Consider the following 18,048-nt stretch of genomic DNA (forward strand, 5'->3'; position numbering starts at 1 on the left):
TCCCTTTTCACCACCACTACTATTCAACATCATACTAGAAGTTCTAGCTAATGCAATAAGCTAAGGAAAGGACATAAAAGGTATAAAGATTGGAAATGAAGAAATAAAACTATCTTTGTTCACAGGTGACGTGACTATCTATGTATAAAATTACAAAGAATCAATAAAAAACTCCTAGAAACAATAGACAATTAATAATAGCAACGTTGTAGAATATAAGGTAAATATATGAAAGCCAATTACTTGCCTGCATACCAGGAATCAATAATTGGAATTTGAAATTTAAAAAATATGTACCATTTACCTTGACATTAAAAAAATGAATACTTATATATAATATTAATCTAATAAACTATGTAGATCTATATGAGGTAAACTACAAAACTCTAATTAAAGAGATCAATAAAGACTGAAATAAAATGGAAAGACATTCTGTGTTCACTGACACAGCTTTCCCACTCAAAATTGTTAAGATATCAGTTTTTTCCAACTGGATCTATAGATTCAATGCAATCCCAAAGAAAATCCCAGCAAGTTACTTTGTGAATATCAACAAACTGATATGTCACTGCACCATAATAAAGCTACAGTAATCAAGACAGCACAGTATTGGCAAAAGAAGAGACATCTAAGTCAATGGAACAGAATAGAGAGCCCAGAAACAGATGCACGCAAATGAGCAGGGCAATCCAACAGATACTCTTTTCACCAAATGGTGCTGGAATAACTAAACATCCAAATGTAAAAGAAATGAATCTAGACACTGACCCTACATCTTTCACAAAGATTAACTCAAAATAGTCCACAAACCAAATGTAAAATTCAAAACTATGAAATTTCTAGAAGAGAAGATAGGAGAAAATCTATATGACTTGAATTTGGAAAGACTTTTTAGACACAAACACCAAAAGTATGATTCATGAGAGAAAAAACGATAAGCTAGACTTCATTAAAATGAAAAACTTCCACTGTGCGAAAGATACCGTAAAGAGAATGAAAAGACAAGCCACAGATTGGGAGAAAATATTTGCAAAACACACATCTCATTTGGCAGCTCCTCAAAAAGCTAAACACAGAAGTACTATATGACCCAGCAATTCCACTCCTAGGTATACACTCAAAAGAACTGAATACAGGAACTTGAACAGATACTTAAACATCAATGTTCAATTACAGCATTATTCACAATAACCAAAAGGTGGAAATAATTCAAGTGTCCATCAATAATTCAAGTGTCACATTCACATTTGGAATGTACAAACCAAATGTGGTATGTACAAAGAACTCTTAAAACTCAATTTAAAAAATTTTAATTTAAAACGGGGGATAGATTTGAACAGATACCTCCCTAAGATATACAGATGGCAAATAAGCATATGAAAAGTTGCTCAACACCATTTGCCATTAAGGAATATACAAATTAAAACAATGATGAGGTACTATTACACACCTATCAGAATAGCTAAAATCCAAAACACTGAGAACAGCAAAAGCTGACAAGGGTGGAGCAATGGGAGCTCTCATTCTTTACTGCTCTGAATACAAAATGGTAAAAGCTACTTGGGACGACAGTTTGGCAGTTTCTTACAAAGTTAAACACGGTCTTAACAAACAATCTAGAAATTGCACTCCTAAGTACTGATATTTACCCAAATGAGTTGAAAACCCGATATTTACCCAAGTGAGTTGAAAACATGTCCACACAAAAACCAGCACTTATATTTATAGCAGCTTTATTCATAACTGCCAGAAACTAGAAGCAACCAAGATTTCCTTCAATAGGTGAATGGATAAACAAACTGTGGTACATCCATATAATGAAATATTTTTCAGCAGTAAAAAGAAATCAGCTTTTAAGCCACAAAAAAAAAGACACAAAAGAACCTTAAATGAACACTGCTGAGTGAAAGAATTCAGTCTGAAAAGCCTACATTTTGTATGATTCCAACTATATGACATTCTGAAACAGACAGTACTATAGAGTAAAAACACCAGTTGCTAAAATGGTTAAGACGCTGAATTTTGTTATGCGCATTTAACCAAAATTTGATGGCGATTTCTAGAAAAAAATATTCTGTATGATACTATAATAATGGGTATATAACATTATGCATTTGATCAAGCCTACAGAACTGCACAACAAAGAATGATGCCTAATATAAACTACTGACTTCAGGAGATAACATACCAGTATTGGTTCATCAGTTGTAGCAAACACAGGCCCCAATGGAAGATGTTAATAGTAGGGGAAACTGAGGGCTGGGGGAAGTATATAGAAGTCAGTACTTCCCACTCAAATTGCTGTAAAATTAAAATGGCTCTAAAAAATAAAACCTATTAAGTTTTTAAATGGTTCTTTTTGACACTTCCAGTATTAAGCTTTATAATGATTTCAGACAGTAACTAACTAAAGAGCAGTGCTGTCATATGTATCAATTATATGGAATAATCCATAAGCTCTTCCAGAAATATGCAAACTTCAGGATTCTTAATTTTTTAAAAACTGAACTGATAGCTAAAAGGACAAGAACCCTGGAAATTTAAAATTGTACAAACAGAAGGCAAAACATAATAAATAAATCTGTATTTAACCATTAACTTTTAGGCCAGGTTTTATTCCTCAAAGGTTCATCTTCCTAATAAACGAACATTAAAACTTTAAATGCCAAAACTCTTTTGAATTAATTTATAAAAATCTTGCTTACATATTAAATATTTCCTTAACTTTTTTACACAAAGTATGTTTAATAAAATGTTCTTCCTGTTTGTTAAACTGCTTTCAGCACAGTGCTACCTTTTTTAAAAATCTATTAAGGTAGATAGGGTAGTCTGAATCCACATTAAATGACCTTGGAGGATGCTTTTTGAGGTTTGGTTTATTAGTACTTTTGTGTGTTTAGTCCCCAGACAGGCTATTCTCATTACTTGCAATGATTTATGTGTCTGTTTTATAATTAAATATTGGGGAAAGGGGTGTGGTGTAAAAACAATCATGTTAGAACTTTATCATAAATGAGGGCAAGCAGGCAATGACCAGAGCTTGCAGGAGAGAAAGAAGGGAGGGAGACTTTATGATGAAATTTTATGAGATTTATATAGTAGTAATGATACACTAAAGGTATCAAATTCAGACCAAAATATGGGTTCATTTGCTCTTTACCAATTGAAAAAAATGTGTTCTTTTCCTGCTCAGTTGTTGTAATCATCATCATCACCCAATAAATGATAGTCAGTCGAGCTAATGTAGGTGAATCCTCAGAAAGCTAGTTTACTTTGGATAATATGTACAGTGATGGGAGCAATGAATGTTTTAGAGATTAATACCAAAAATAATTAATTCCTTTATCTACTCAGATTTAAATTCAAATATAAATGAAAAAGAGAGAAAATAGCTCATAATCTGATAAGATTTCTGTTAAATATTTTATGCTTGGGCATTAAATCCTGTGAATTCTGAAAAGAAAACATTTCTGTGGATAAAAGGCATAGGAATCTTACCATCCTTCTTACTAGTAATAATGAACGACTAATATAAATACTGAGATTTATGATAATTTGGGGATACATTAAAATCAAGATTACTTATTTGGATTCCAACCCTATTCCTAAAAGAATTTTAGTGTGCCTTATAAAACTATTCACAATACAATTATATGATCAAGATGAAATTACACTACTCAATTCAAAAGACAGTTATAAAGCCCCACAGATATGATCTTTCACATAACAATCAATTAAAACAAACAAAAAAAACCCCAGATTTTTAAAATACCTTAAGAAAAGATTTTCATTATAATAAGTAAATTAAAAGTTTGATCATTATTTCAAACTGTTCTTGCCTCTTCTATAAAATAGGCTATCCACTAGGCCACAAGTTCTATATATATAAAAGTACAGAGGTAGCAGGAGTGGGCAGACTACGGCACACCAGCTGCCCGTTCATGCATATATGGTTTTACTGAAACACAGCCATGCCCATTCATTCACCCATTGTCTAATTTACTTACTGTCTCTCTTTCAGACTACAATGGCAGAGTTGAGTAGTAAACAGGGACCTTAACAGCACACAAAGCCAAAAATCTTTACTATGTAGCCGTCTACAGAAAAAATGTAAACATCTCTGGTAGGGTGTTAATAAAAAAACACAAATTCAGAATAATTTAAATACAGAAATATAGGCTTCTGCTCATTAAAATACTTCTTCAAAGAGTATAATTTAATAGTATAAACAATTTAGTAGCGGCAGTACAATTCAGTAGTATTTATTTAATGTGAATGAACTTTTATAGGCATTTTTACATATCTTAGAAGCATCCAATTAATAAACAAGGACATAGTAATAACAGATGCTTATTTTGATCCTCTAAAAACCTCTAGCTTATTGGTCTAGACTTGAGTTACTACAATAAAAAGGTAAAAATTTTTATATTGCTATTTTCAAAAATATTTTACCATTTTCAATTTATATTTGCCACGTATAAATTTGTGAAAATTAGTTCTTTTAATGTGAATGGAATTTCAATGTAAAAAATAAAACTATAAACTAAAACCTAAAATTGCTATGTATAGCCCAGGCTATCCATATTCACTTCTTTACAAAAAAAAAAAACTTACTATTTATAAAAATAAATGAATTTTCCCCATCTACCTGATTGCATTTTGAAATCAAATCCGCATACACCTTTTCCAAAACATGTTTCACCTTTAAGAATTTATTGTTATATCTATATGTATAGCTGATTCACGTTGTTATAAAGCAGAAACTAAAACACATAATTGTAAAGCAATTATACTCCAATAAAGATGTTAAAAAAAAGAAGTTATTGTTTAAGATGAAAAATAGCAGAATGCCTAAAATAAATAGTAAAAAAAAAAAAAAAAGTCCCTTCACCTGGACTCACCAATAGTTAACATTTTGCCACATCTGTCTTATGTATGAATTTTAGTACTGACTTCATGAAAATAACTCATCATGCACCTCTTTTAAGAGTAAGGATATTTTCCTATATATGTGCAACAGCATTATCACACTTAATAAATATTCCATAGTATCATCAATATCAAGTCCATATTCAAGTTTCCTCAAATATCCTAAAAATGACTTACGAAGCTTTTTAAAAAATCTAGCATCCAGTCAAGGTTCACATACATGACCAATTTCTGAGAGACAAGGGCCAAATTTTTCTTTAAACAGTCTTTTTGTGTATACTATCTTCTCTCTTCTTTCCGAAAACTTGTTCTCTGGAAAAGCTGTAGGAACACAATTTCCCCAGTACTTTCCTGCCAGAACCATTCAGCAATGGAAAGGTACTGGGATAATGGTGGGGAGTAAATTGAATTTCCAATTATCTCAGTAGATTCTGTTTTCACTATGAAGATATCTAGAATGAAATTGCAATCTTATCATAGCTGATTTCATTTTTTATAAATATATACCTAGCCAACATTCATTGATCATCAAGTGAAAAGTCTTGTGACTAGGACATGCCAGGACTTAAGAAATTAAGCTTTAATACTGTTATCACTAATAACTTAATAAGAATCATGAATAACTATCCAAATACTGTATCTTATAAAAAGAAACAATATTTTCTAAAAGTCTAAAGCGTGCTCTTTACTGGTCACTGAAAAAGCCAGTTTTAGAAGACAAAACATACTTTTTAAAAAAAAATGTAGTCAATTTTTATAGTTCACTAAGTTAAATAAAGCTTTAATCATCCCATAAAAAGACTGAATAGCTTGCATATTACGCCCATACACTAAGAAACCGACTTCTTTGGCAATTTGTTTCAAAATTTTCAAGCTTTTACTAAAGTGTAAAACTTATATTTTGAACAATGCTTTATTATACCATTATAAAAATATGTACTTCTGAATAACATGAACCACAAATTTTTTATTATTAATATAATTAAAGTATATAAATATTTTCAAATTCTTTCATAATTTATTTAATCTTAAAGTTCAAATTGGAGCAATTTTTGACTACTAAGCTGTCTGGGAAATTGAGATTTCCAATGGGAATACTGTCAAATTTATAAAAACAAAAAGATCAGTATTCTAGTGATTCATTTCCAATATATTCTCTATATTGTTAATTATGGCTGAACTCAGAGTATTTTCCAGTGTAAATTATACACAAGGCTTAACAAATAGTGACCTAAAATCTGCAATTGCCTTTACAGAAACCAATGAAAAATCTATACACAGCAATGAAATTGGCATGCAAATAAAAGAACTGTCAAGACATGTATCCCTAAAAATAAGCCTACAATAACTATTTTAAAGGCTGTGTGTGGTCTCACCCATATATTTTGGCAAGATGCACTTTCTCCAACCACAGCTAGATTCATCCAAATGCAGTGGCACTGGAGAGCCTCTGTCTCACCTGTCAAAGTTGAAGAACGTTGTTCCAAAGACCACCATGAGTCCATGGAGAAAAGCCACAATGCTACAGCTGTTATTGATAAGCAGTCTCTTAAGGAGAAAATACTTCAAACAATTAAGCAAATCAGCCTTAATAGAGATATAGACAGATAGACAATATATTAATGTTTAAATGGTGAGATGACAAATACCATGCCAGGTCAGAAACAGTGACAACTTATATACTGGAATACTAAGGAATCTTTCATAAGTAACACTAACTTAATAGTCTTTTCTATTCTTTATCTAATACAATTTCTATACATTATTTACCAATTCAAAAGAACTATTATGTTTCCCTTATTTAAATATTTTAAAACCTCAAAATTCATCTAAATTACTAAGGTACTAAATTCATCAAAATTACTAAAGTCTGACAGTTAAGAGCACAGAAGATTAAGACTTAAAAACAGAAACCCTAAATATATTAAAACCTGATTTTTTTTTAGAAGATATCTTTGTATCTTTTTCAACCACATTATAAAAGCAGTTTTCTGCTTTAGATTAACCCCCCCCCCTTTAGTAAAGTATATAAACTGGTCAGGTAAGCTACAGGTAGGTTAAGATAAATAAAACGAAAGAGCAAGAAAAACAATTACTTTGAAAAGAAAAATGCTTCAGTGAACAATTCAAGCCCCATCTCAAACCTGGCAATAAAAAACAACTTAAAGCAAAATGTAAAGAAATATACCTGGCTGGGTGAAAAGTATAAATGATCGTGATGAACATCTCATAATTTAACTTATTTTTCCTACTAGATGACAATGTCCTCGAACCCTATATAATACTGCAACAATTCAATCAAAAAAGAAAAAGGGTGCCTTTTTGTGCCTTTTCCAGGAAAGTGAATATCCAAAAAGTTCTCATTATAAGAGAGCTTCACCTACAAACAAGTCCCATAGCACAAAGGCTCCAATGTACTATGATGTCCCACACTTTCATTTACTATATTCTCTAAGTACAAAGGTTCCAAAAAGATTAGTTTCACTTTTCCCTAGATATATTTAGTATGTTAACTAGTATAGTTGGGATATTATTTTCCTTTGGTTTTGTCAGTAGCATGTCTGATATAAATTTTATTAAGTGGTAGTATATGTAACATTGCATTGTGGGTAGTAGTTTCCTGCTTTACCCTAGCCACATCCTCAGCTGTCATACTGAGCATGTTTCGCATATTTTCTGCAAGTTCTCGACTTTTTTTTCTTCTTAGAAAAATGACAGCAGAAGATGAATTGTTCTAATAATTATAAGAAACATGAATTATTTATACAGTTACATTAAACAAGTATGGATCACTGTGTACTTTGAAAAACAGTCAAAGGGAGAAAAAAGTAATCCTCATAATTAAAGGGCTAAATTCATGTGAAACAATGTAACAGTAAATTAACACAGAGGAAGGAATTAAAAAATGTTAAAAGAAATCTCTGTAATCAGATGCCAATACCATCTAACAAATGAGGTGTACTATAACAAGATATAACAATGATTTGCCTTGAATGTTAGAAGCTTCAAACCTGTAACGTATTCATTAGTGAAGATTAATGTCAATATCCCCTACGAGAACCTTAAGAATCTACTTTGAGATTTTATAAATGTCAAAACAGAGAAAGAGAAACCAAAAAAGCCTGGAGGAGAGAGGGAAGAAAGGGGGAGGAGTGGAAGGGGAGAGAGAAGGGGAGAGAGAAGGGGAGAGAGAGAGACACAAAAGTTAACTACTTTCTCTTTTGGCATCCAACTTCCACATTATCTCACATTAGACAGAGAGCTGCTAATACTAACCAAATGAAGTTGTTCAAACAATCATGGATATGGTAGTGCTTTGGGTTTTTACAAAATTTAAAGAAACTGAGGAGAAAAACAAAGAATACTCTGATTACAAAAAATACCACTTTTTTTAGTATATATATACATACACACACATATATATGTAAATTTTTTTAAGTACCAAAAAATAATACCTTGTACACACATACAACCACACATGTGTGTGCAGGTGTGAACATGGATATATACCCCATTAAAATAAGGAAGTGTAATTAAATCTCTCATAATCATAATTTAAAATAGCAATAAAATTATACATATTTTACTAATGTAAAAATTTTTCAAAGCATCAATAAAAGGCCCAATAAATGCTATGTAAGTCTCAATAGCTATACATCAAATCCAAATAAAATTGTCACACACCAAGTTGAAGCAATAAATTAAGAAAATTCCTTGCTGAAACCTCATAATCAATGAGAACATTTTAAGCCAAAATAGGATTTCTACAATTTATAAAATTCCTACATCAAACCTATTTTGCTTCTATTGTTTTCAATTAAAAGAAAAATAGAACAGCAACAAAAATAAGTTTAAAACAATCAAAAAAAAATAGAAATGGGCACAAGACTGGTATTGATAAAACTACTGTATTATAATAGGATCATTAATTCAGAAAATTAAAAATGATTCAAAAGGTAACAATGAAGATATATATGTAGCATTTAAAACATTACAGTCTTATATCATATAACAATATACAATGTAAAAAATTCAACCACTGTTGACAAACTTATTAAATACAAGGCAATGGGAAAACAAATAACTAACTTCTTTACTTTTCGTGAAACTGTTTTCAAGTTCAAAGCTATATTTCATTTCCATGGCATTATAATACATAATTTATACAGCAGACTTAAACTCGATACTTACTTCAACATAGCAAATACTAATATATCCCCTAAAAGAATGAAGTTTTGAGGGTCTTTAAAAAACCAAAAAAACCCTGTGGTTTGCATTTCTGATTTTAAGCATAATCAAGAGCTTGCTTTATCTGCAGTGACTTTTCTGAGTCAGTCTCTCTTCAACACATGTGGTAAGCTAATTCTAATGAAACAGACTGTCAATTATCAAATGTGTACCAGTTATCACTGTTGTTTTAAAATTTTTACCACAAAGTAATATTTGCTCCGAAGAGGATAGATTTTCAATTTATAAAAAGAAAAAAAGTATATGTATGTATGTACGTATGCATGTGTTTGTGTGTGTACGGATAATGAACATACAGACTTTAAAGCACAAGACTTCACTACTTTCTCCTGCCAGAATTTGATGGGCCTCACACAGAACAGAAAGGGCATATTCAACAATATCTATTAAACTCTTAAGCAGTAAGAGTGATTACCCTGACCCAAAAATTATGTGCAGGAGGGTTACCTGCAAAAACAAAACAAGCAGTTAAGAGACACATAGATGTTAAAAATTATTCAAATACATATACAGTTAATTTGGAGGGCCAAAGTACACTTAATAAAAACAAAAAATTTTAAGGGAGAAAATATTTAGCAAAAAGTTTTAAGATGTCAGCAAATCCAAACGCAGAAACTGAAAACTCATTCTGAAAAAAAAGCATTTACTTAGCAGACTACTAAATTTTTTCAGTTGCCTGATTCTGCTGCTATTGTATGTGCATATGGAACTATGTTTGAAAATTCCACAAATTATATAGACAAAGCCCTCCTTTAACTTACTTTAGATATTAATTAGAGCTACAGATCCCACTGTACGCCTTATTTATGAAACAGAATCAATGAATAAATTTTCCCTTTTGCATGAATAACTGCATGTTAAATGAAAGCTTTTAGTTTTCAATGTAAAACCTGTTTACATACACAATGAGGCATGATAAATATGTATTTTAAATAAAACACTAAAACGTTATTTCTGGTTTTTTAATCACTAAAAATTTATTATGGAAAAGTTCTAGATATTTGAATAATAAAGGATTAAAGTCATTCCCATATCCTCCCAGTGTATTTTGGGCAAATTATTTTTTTGTAAGAAACTTATGAACACATTAGTACATTTATCTTTATCAAATATAAACCAAAAACAGATAATGAACTGTGCTAGGATGACCATACGAAGGGGTACTTTGGCTCTAACATCCTCCTCAGTATTTCCCAGTCCTTACCCCATTATACACCCCAAATAATGTTTTGTAATTCACTGTCTCCGCCCACCCTCCCACTCATTTACTTCATGCCACTCCTGGTTACTATCACACTAGGAAGAAGTCTAACATGCAAATTCAGAGTGGCGTGGATAAATGGCAAAAAAATGCCTAGAAAATTGGTCTGTTCAGCTTTATAATTTTTGCTGAAAAATACCCCATTTCTCTCAACTGATGAAAACAGGAAGCTCTATTCATAAATATGAAATTCTCTGCCTATGATATATAATCATCCTAATAAGAAAATGAGTTCTATACATACATGTCCAAAGGGGCAAAAAAGGAGATAGTTTCCCAAAGATGTTTCCAATTTTCTTCTGAATCAGAATTAGCAAATCGAGACGACTAACATACTCTGTGTGCATTATTCCTTACTACACACAGCGTTTTGTAATTTATTTCAAAAGCTTCTATTATAAACAAAAAATACAGCTTCTGTTAACCCACTCCATTCTGAGCTTAGAAAAATCAATAACATTGAACAATCTAAGTTACAACATAAGAATTTTACTTTATATTTGTATAAGACTTGCTATCAAAGGTTCTGTTAAAGTTAATATCCAAGTAAACGATACAAAATGAGTATACAAAATGAGTATATTTCCTTGAAAAATAAAAATTATTACACACATAAAGAAAACTAAGATTCATCCAATAAACTACGCCACAAGTTTTGCTATTCATTTTTATAAGATACTCAAACTAGCCATGAGATAAAGGTAAACATAATACAAAAGATACTAATTATATTTAATCTTTACTGTAGGAGCCGGCATCTAATATTGATCATACATAAACTAGACAGACGTGATTTAATATTTGTAAAGGAATCCCCAGACTAACACTTTCATGACGGCCAATTACAGTCAAGCCCAGCAAGCAGTTTGCAACCAGACCTTAAGAAAGGTAAACTTTTTTACAATGAGTTACAGATTCATGAGTTTAAGAAGACAAGAAAAAGGAAAACAGAAGGACTCCAATCACCCAGCAAATATGAAGCAGACCCCAGAATGTGATACAATCCAAAGATGTAAATTATTGTAAATCATCACTGTTGTTCAGGATTTCACACACAGCCTCTTGAGCCAATTTTGCTCACTTTTCCACAGACACAATAATGAACTAAATAAAAGGAGGAGGCACAAAAAGTAGGGGTGGGGGGATAGAAAGGAAAGCCCACAACAGCAGAGTTCTGCTCTACAAACGCTTAACCTTACAGGAGTTTGGGCTCCTTCAGCATTTGTATTCTATCCAAATCCTCATGAGTCACAAAAATTAAAAAGCTATATCCTTCTGGATGCCAGGAAGGGCCTTACCACAAGCCTTTTGTCAGAGAGAGAGAGAGAGAGAGAGAGAGAGCATGAGCAAGGGGGGAAAGCCACAGTGGTAGGCAGTCCCACTTGACTGTGAGTACTATGAGGTCACAAACCACATGATTCTGTCTCTCCAGTAATAGTGCTTTTGCAAAAAAAAGGAGTTTGAAAGCTTTTGCTTTTTTGGATTGTGTGAATGCTTCATTCGCCTCACAAACAACCACAGAACCACAAGTGCGGTGCAAACTTTCTCCAGGAGGACAGCAAGAAGTCTCTGGTTTTTAAATGGTTAATCTCCGCAGGTCACTACCAGCCACCGAGACCAACAGAGTCAGTGAGTGCTCTCTAACCACAGTCTATGCAGTAATAGTAGGTCCTTCCAATATTTGCTCATTCTCTTTTTGTTTTGTTTCCTTGCTTTTCACATGTTACCAGCTACATAATTTCTTGACAGAAAAAAATAAATATCAAGTCTATGTACTGCAGGCATACTGTAAAACTAAAACAAGGTTTGGGTATGGTTTGTGTTTTCAGTTTAAGGCTGCAAGCAGAATTTACAACAGAGGGTACAAGTTCTATCTGAAAATAAAAGGAGGGACTATGGCATCAAACAGCCTCTTCAGCACAGTGACACCATGTCAGCAAAACTTCTTTTGGGGTAAGTGTTATCATATTTTAAAATCCTATAAGAGATGAACCTGTTAAACATAAAGGTATGTTTCTCGGATAAACTTGCTAGCTTTGCCAGCTAACATTATATTAAAGATCATAATGATGCTGTTTTGTTGCACTAAAAGTTGAAAAATGAAATTGCTGTACAAATTTGCTTTTGGCATCTGTAACTTATCTATTTCTCGGACTAATGACTTGAAATAGAAAAAATTAAATTATCTCACATTAGTCTAAATGTTTTCTAGAGCTATAGAAATGAGGTAGTTGAAACAGTAAAGGAAAGTTTAATATCCTCATTAACCTTCACTGAAATAAAATTAGACACTACATTAATCAAAGTATTGTGAAGTATTCACCCCGGCAGCTCCCAATATTTGAGCAAACTTTTAAAAGGAAGCAATTTTACAAAATAACAGACCACAGAATTATCTTGACATTATACTCTACTATGTAAAACAGAGAAATAAATCTGCAGTATAACTTACATTTTAACCAGCTCAACTACAAGAAATCTACTTATAATTTTAGACTGCATCATAGATATCTGCACAAGTTTGTTTCTAAGCAACTTTACATAATTGAAGCATATATTCAACTGAAACAAAATTATGATAAGTATGTAATAGCCATTTTTAAAAGATCTTTATAGTTGCCCAGGATATCCAGGATATTAAAAAGCTCACAGAAGTCGTCAAAAACTTACATGCAATCATAACTTTCTATACAATTTTAGTTTACATCTACACACTATTATCCATAAGTAGAAATTGTTATAAACATAGCAAACATTAAAACGTCTAGGATTATTTTAATCATATTCTTTGACCTACCAAAATGAGTATCATTTAGTCTCATAAAAAAGAAAACTCTGTAAGGATACTCTGCATGATTTAAAAGAGCCATACCAATTAAGTCATGCTGGACTTTAAAAGAAAACAGGCATAATATAGTATTAATATTTAATTTGTAGTGTTAATACACAAAAGTAAACTACTTCAACATTCATCAGCTAAGATGGTATTATAGTAAAATATCTAAACACTTACAAGATTTTCTTTATGCTGTCCAACATGTTCTACAAGGCAAGTTTATAAAATTTTCTTTTATCCTTTAAAATAAATCCTTTTGCTGTGTATACCTGTATTAACTTTGCTTTATAACTTACAACTAACGATTGGAGTTTCTTTTACTCCTCCTACTTCACACATTTTAACTGGCTACCAGAGGATCAGTCTTAGTTTCAGTCGAAGAGAAATAATTAAACCTGAAGGAGAAAAAAGGTTTCTCTTAAAAGGGTGAGAAAATATACTATGTATTTTACAAAAAAATGTAAAATTGCTGTAGTGACTCCCTCAATAGTTCTAAGTGGGCCCCCTCAGTTATAACACATACAATACAATAATCACAGATTATTTTTTTTAATTTAATGGAAGATAATAAGCATTACTGTAAAAATTTCTGCATTAAGGAAGCAGAACATATACACAACTAGACTGCATTAACAACCCCTATTATAATTATAGCTCATACATGGAAACTTTTGCTGTTCCCACCCAAGAGAAGAGGGGAAAAAAATGCTTAAAACTATTGTTATATGGAGGGATAACTTGAAACAGCATCTCAAGCAGTTAAGTTACTCTTCACAATGTTACTCTATTTTTTAAAAAATAAGAATTTTTCAAACCAGATTGGGAACACAAATTTCAAGGGCTATTTCAGCATTAGATGTAAAGTTACTAATATAGTCACAAAGAATATGTTAAAATGTTCTTTATTCTGTCATATGAGGGAGTGTTACATTTCTGTGACATCCTTAGTAACTGTTTCTACAGTAAAATTTTCAAAACTTGACCCAGTTTCAAACAGGCATGATAATGAATTAAATAATCTATCACATCACATATTTTTATACATCATAACTAAGTCTTCCTCTTCTGAAATGTGGAATTTACCCTCTCCCACTCCCAAATAGTATTTGAGAGCCTGGATAGAGAACATAAGATGAACCCACTACACGGGACTAATTACAGGTGGGTGGTGGACATAGTGTATAGGTTATCATCACACTACAAACATTTCCCGCTTCTGGAATCTATCTGAAGTCTGAAACCTCACTTCAGGCTTTAAATTCTTAAGTAATTGATTATCAAAACAACCTAATGAAATGTCAAAAGTATGTGCTCCAATTTTGTAAAATAGTTTTAAAAGTTCAGGCTCTTCCTAGGTGAGGGACAAAAGCACACGTTGACCAACTGCCTCACCTCAAAATAATAAGTGAAAAGAGTGTGTGCGTGTGTGTGTGTCTGTGAATTTTCAATGTGCACTACTCAAAATATGTCCATTATTTATCATAAATGAAGTCTGTTAAAATGAATAGATGTAACTCATGGAGTATCTTACCATTAAGAACTTATTTACGAAAATATATCAGCTGACAGACTAAATTTCTACATAAAACCTTTGTCACTGACTGTAGTACCCGACTGAACGTGATGTGTGAAGACTGATTTCCAAAACAATAGTTGTGGTCCATATCAATGATAGTGATTTTATAGTTTCAAGATTTAACAGCGACAAAGTGTCACAACTTGCCTCTAAAATAAGAGAGCTAAATTCCAAAATCCAGGGAGATGATTTAAAAAGAGCATATATAGAAGACCACTCCTATTAAAAGCTAACAATGTCGGTGTAATTTCCAAAGACTCTTATTATGTATTATTTAACAATCATAATTTTACATGAAAACTGGTAAAGATTTCACTTTTAAACATTAAAAATATTTTAGAATGTAGAAGATTTAAAACAAATCACAGAAAAATATTGTTAGTCTAAATAAATCTCTTGATACTCTCTAAATCACAAGAAAGCATGAAATATACATGGTTACATTATGATATACTTTAGTTATTTTAAAAGAAGAAAAAATTAATCTCTTCAATTACACCCTTCAAACTAATCACTGATAGTTTGACTTGTTTAAATCAGTCATGCTAAAGTTAAATTCAGTAAGATAGAAATGTTCCAGTTTGTTAAAAGAACACTGAAATATTTGATGGTTAAATAAACTGCAGAGGGGGGAAAAAACTAACTCATTGAAGGCACTAAGATTTTATCAAACACACAGAATTAATCTTTATTGAATAGAACCATTCACAAATCAAAACTCACTGTACTTCAGTACTTTCAAGCAGCGCTAATCAATTACAAACCTTTTCTAGTGCTTCAAAACTCATGTGCTTTCAATTTTATACACTGGTGGTCCTCAAGTACTGTATTGGGGCTGAGTTAAGACATTCTGTATCACAACTTTTTTTCCAACAAATATTCATCTAGAGGGCTTTTTTTTTTTCCTCTCAAGAGCTGCTCACATGAAAACTGTGGTAATATTTTTATACTGTACTTCTTTGTTGAAGCAAAAGGTTAGGGGTTACCTAAATACCTCAACTGTATATACGAAAAAGGGAAAAGGTAAGTATTCATATAAAAAAATCCAATGGGACTGGATTATTTATTTTTGCATTTCCTATGATTAATGATGCACCCATGCATACTCGAAAACTGATGGCAAAACAGGGTAACATCTCAAACTCCTCTCCAAAGCATACAAATACCAACCTTCCATACTGTTCTAACCCGTTGCAAGATACTAAAATGTGACAATTCTAATAGTGAGGTCATGCAAATCTCCTCAAAAGCATTCATTGCAAATGCAATTAATTACCTAACAAAAGTCTACAGAGATATTTTTACATAAGGGATTCACTGGAACAGTCTACCTCTACAGTGTGTCTCTGTAAAAATAATACACATATGGGCAAACAAATACCTTCAATATGAAAGAATCCTTCCTACAAACAATAAACCTGTAAACGTGACAAAGCGTGACTATTTTTTCTAGTCATATGCCATGCAAGATTTATTAGTAAATGGGTGCTAACAAAACCAATGCTAATTTAAGCAGTATTCCCACTAGGTCACCCAAATGCACTACCTTTTTCTCCTATACCAATGAATTCCACTGAAGATAAAACTTCATCCAAAAAAAAAACCTGTCATTAGCCTCCCATAATAAGGATAACAATAAACTCCATATTCAGTATTTTCTAAAGAGCAAAATATTCTAAGCTGTCTAAAGTATATGGAAATTCTTCATGAAATATGAAATATTTAATCTTTTAAAACAAATCTTTAGAAAAGGAAGTCTCACATGATGAAAATATACACCTTGATACAATCTACTGCCATTTCAAAGTTTAAGGAATTCGGTGGATATGTATTTTGATTACTGTATTACAATTCAAAAAAATAATGGGGAAATTCTACACCTTATTCAAAGGGACTTTACTTACAATTTTAACCACAGTTGACCACCAGCTTTTGTCCATTTAACAACAAGCACACATACACTCCCACGTAATTTTTTAAAGATCTGTAGAGCAACTGAGATTAAATGCTCTTTTATTACATTGTATACAAAATCTTCATCTTACGTTGAATTCTTAGGAATTTCTCCCCTTTGTATTATTTATTAAGGATGTAGGATTCAACTTTGGACAGTGCTGAATGTAAGCAATACCATACCAATCATTTCGGGTGTTTATTGTTGTTGTTGAACAGGATGTTAACTCTAAAGTATATTTTTTCATAAATATGCTGTCTTATACGAATAAAAACCTAATCATTCACCATTATATGTTAAGATAATTCCCAAATAAAATGAGCCGTAGAATTGAGTCCAGATAAGCATTTAATACTTGCAGTAAAGAAAAAATTCATTATTGATACACCTCCTATAAGTACTCTTTATTCTTGTTAATACTCATAAATCCAACATCCAATATGTAGTCCAGGACTAAAAATCATACTGAGTGTGATTTTGCCTCTAATTAAGTGATTTTCAATTTTTAAATCAACTGCCCACAAAACAAGGAATTCTGCACCATACAGACATATATTAAGTAAATGCAATTTTAATGAGGTTTAAGATATTTTAAAATTATTATATTGATGTCAGAAAATTTACCAAGTTACATTATTCTCAGACATGTATTTAAGATTATGGTGGCAATTAAAGACTGTTATCTGCACTACTTCTACTCCCATCCCTTAAGAAATTATACATAAGAGTTACATTAGAGAAGTGAGAGTCTAACAAGGTACATCCAAGTATCCTGTGCAAGGCCAATAATTTTTACCACAAAATCAAATAAATTAATTTTATTTTATACTTTTCAGTCTTTATATCAATGGTGTCTACTGAAATCATTATACCCTCAACTATAAAAATATATTTACATAAAAGACTTAGCTAAAAACTCAAACATTTAAATACACATTTTCAGGTTCACAAAAATCATATGAAGCATGAGTGTGCCAGGCTCTGTTTATACATTCCTTATTGTTAGATAGTCCCTGCAGTCAGATCTCCTACAACTAAAGCCATTTTGTGGTTCAGTTAAAAGCAAAAGCCAAAAAACAAAGGGAAATAAAGGAAAAATGCTAGCCAAATCACAATAACAATCAGTAAGGTTCTAAGGCATGTATATGCAATGTCTTTCTTTGGAAAAATTCGAATAATGATGTTGCGGTATTCAACAGAACTTTCTATGGACATGGACATATTTTTATACAGAAGCTAAATAT

The 18,048-nt window shown here is 31.6% G+C and overlaps 2 protein-coding genes across 6 annotated transcripts in view; one reads left to right on the forward strand and one right to left on the reverse strand.

Annotated features, from left to right (window-relative positions):
* SUPT3H (SPT3 homolog, SAGA and STAGA complex component) overlaps positions 1-18,048 on the reverse strand; it is a 449,170-nt gene that overhangs the window by 388,006 nt on the left and 43,116 nt on the right. The gene's annotated exons all lie outside the window — the stretch shown is intronic.
* RUNX2 (RUNX family transcription factor 2) overlaps positions 11,930-18,048 on the forward strand; it is a 313,937-nt gene continuing 307,818 nt past the window's right edge. Inside the window, exons 1-2 of the mRNA XM_060163020.1 lie at positions 11,930-12,067; positions 12,268-12,391. Of these exons, the coding sequence (XP_060019003.1) occupies positions 11,930-12,067; positions 12,268-12,391 (262 nt within the window). The remainder of the gene's footprint in view (positions 12,068-12,267; positions 12,392-18,048) is intronic.

The sequence above is a fragment of the Lagenorhynchus albirostris genome, chromosome 10 (genome assembly GCF_949774975.1).
Source record: "Lagenorhynchus albirostris chromosome 10, mLagAlb1.1, whole genome shotgun sequence".
Lineage (NCBI taxonomy): Eukaryota > Metazoa > Chordata > Mammalia > Artiodactyla > Delphinidae > Lagenorhynchus > Lagenorhynchus albirostris.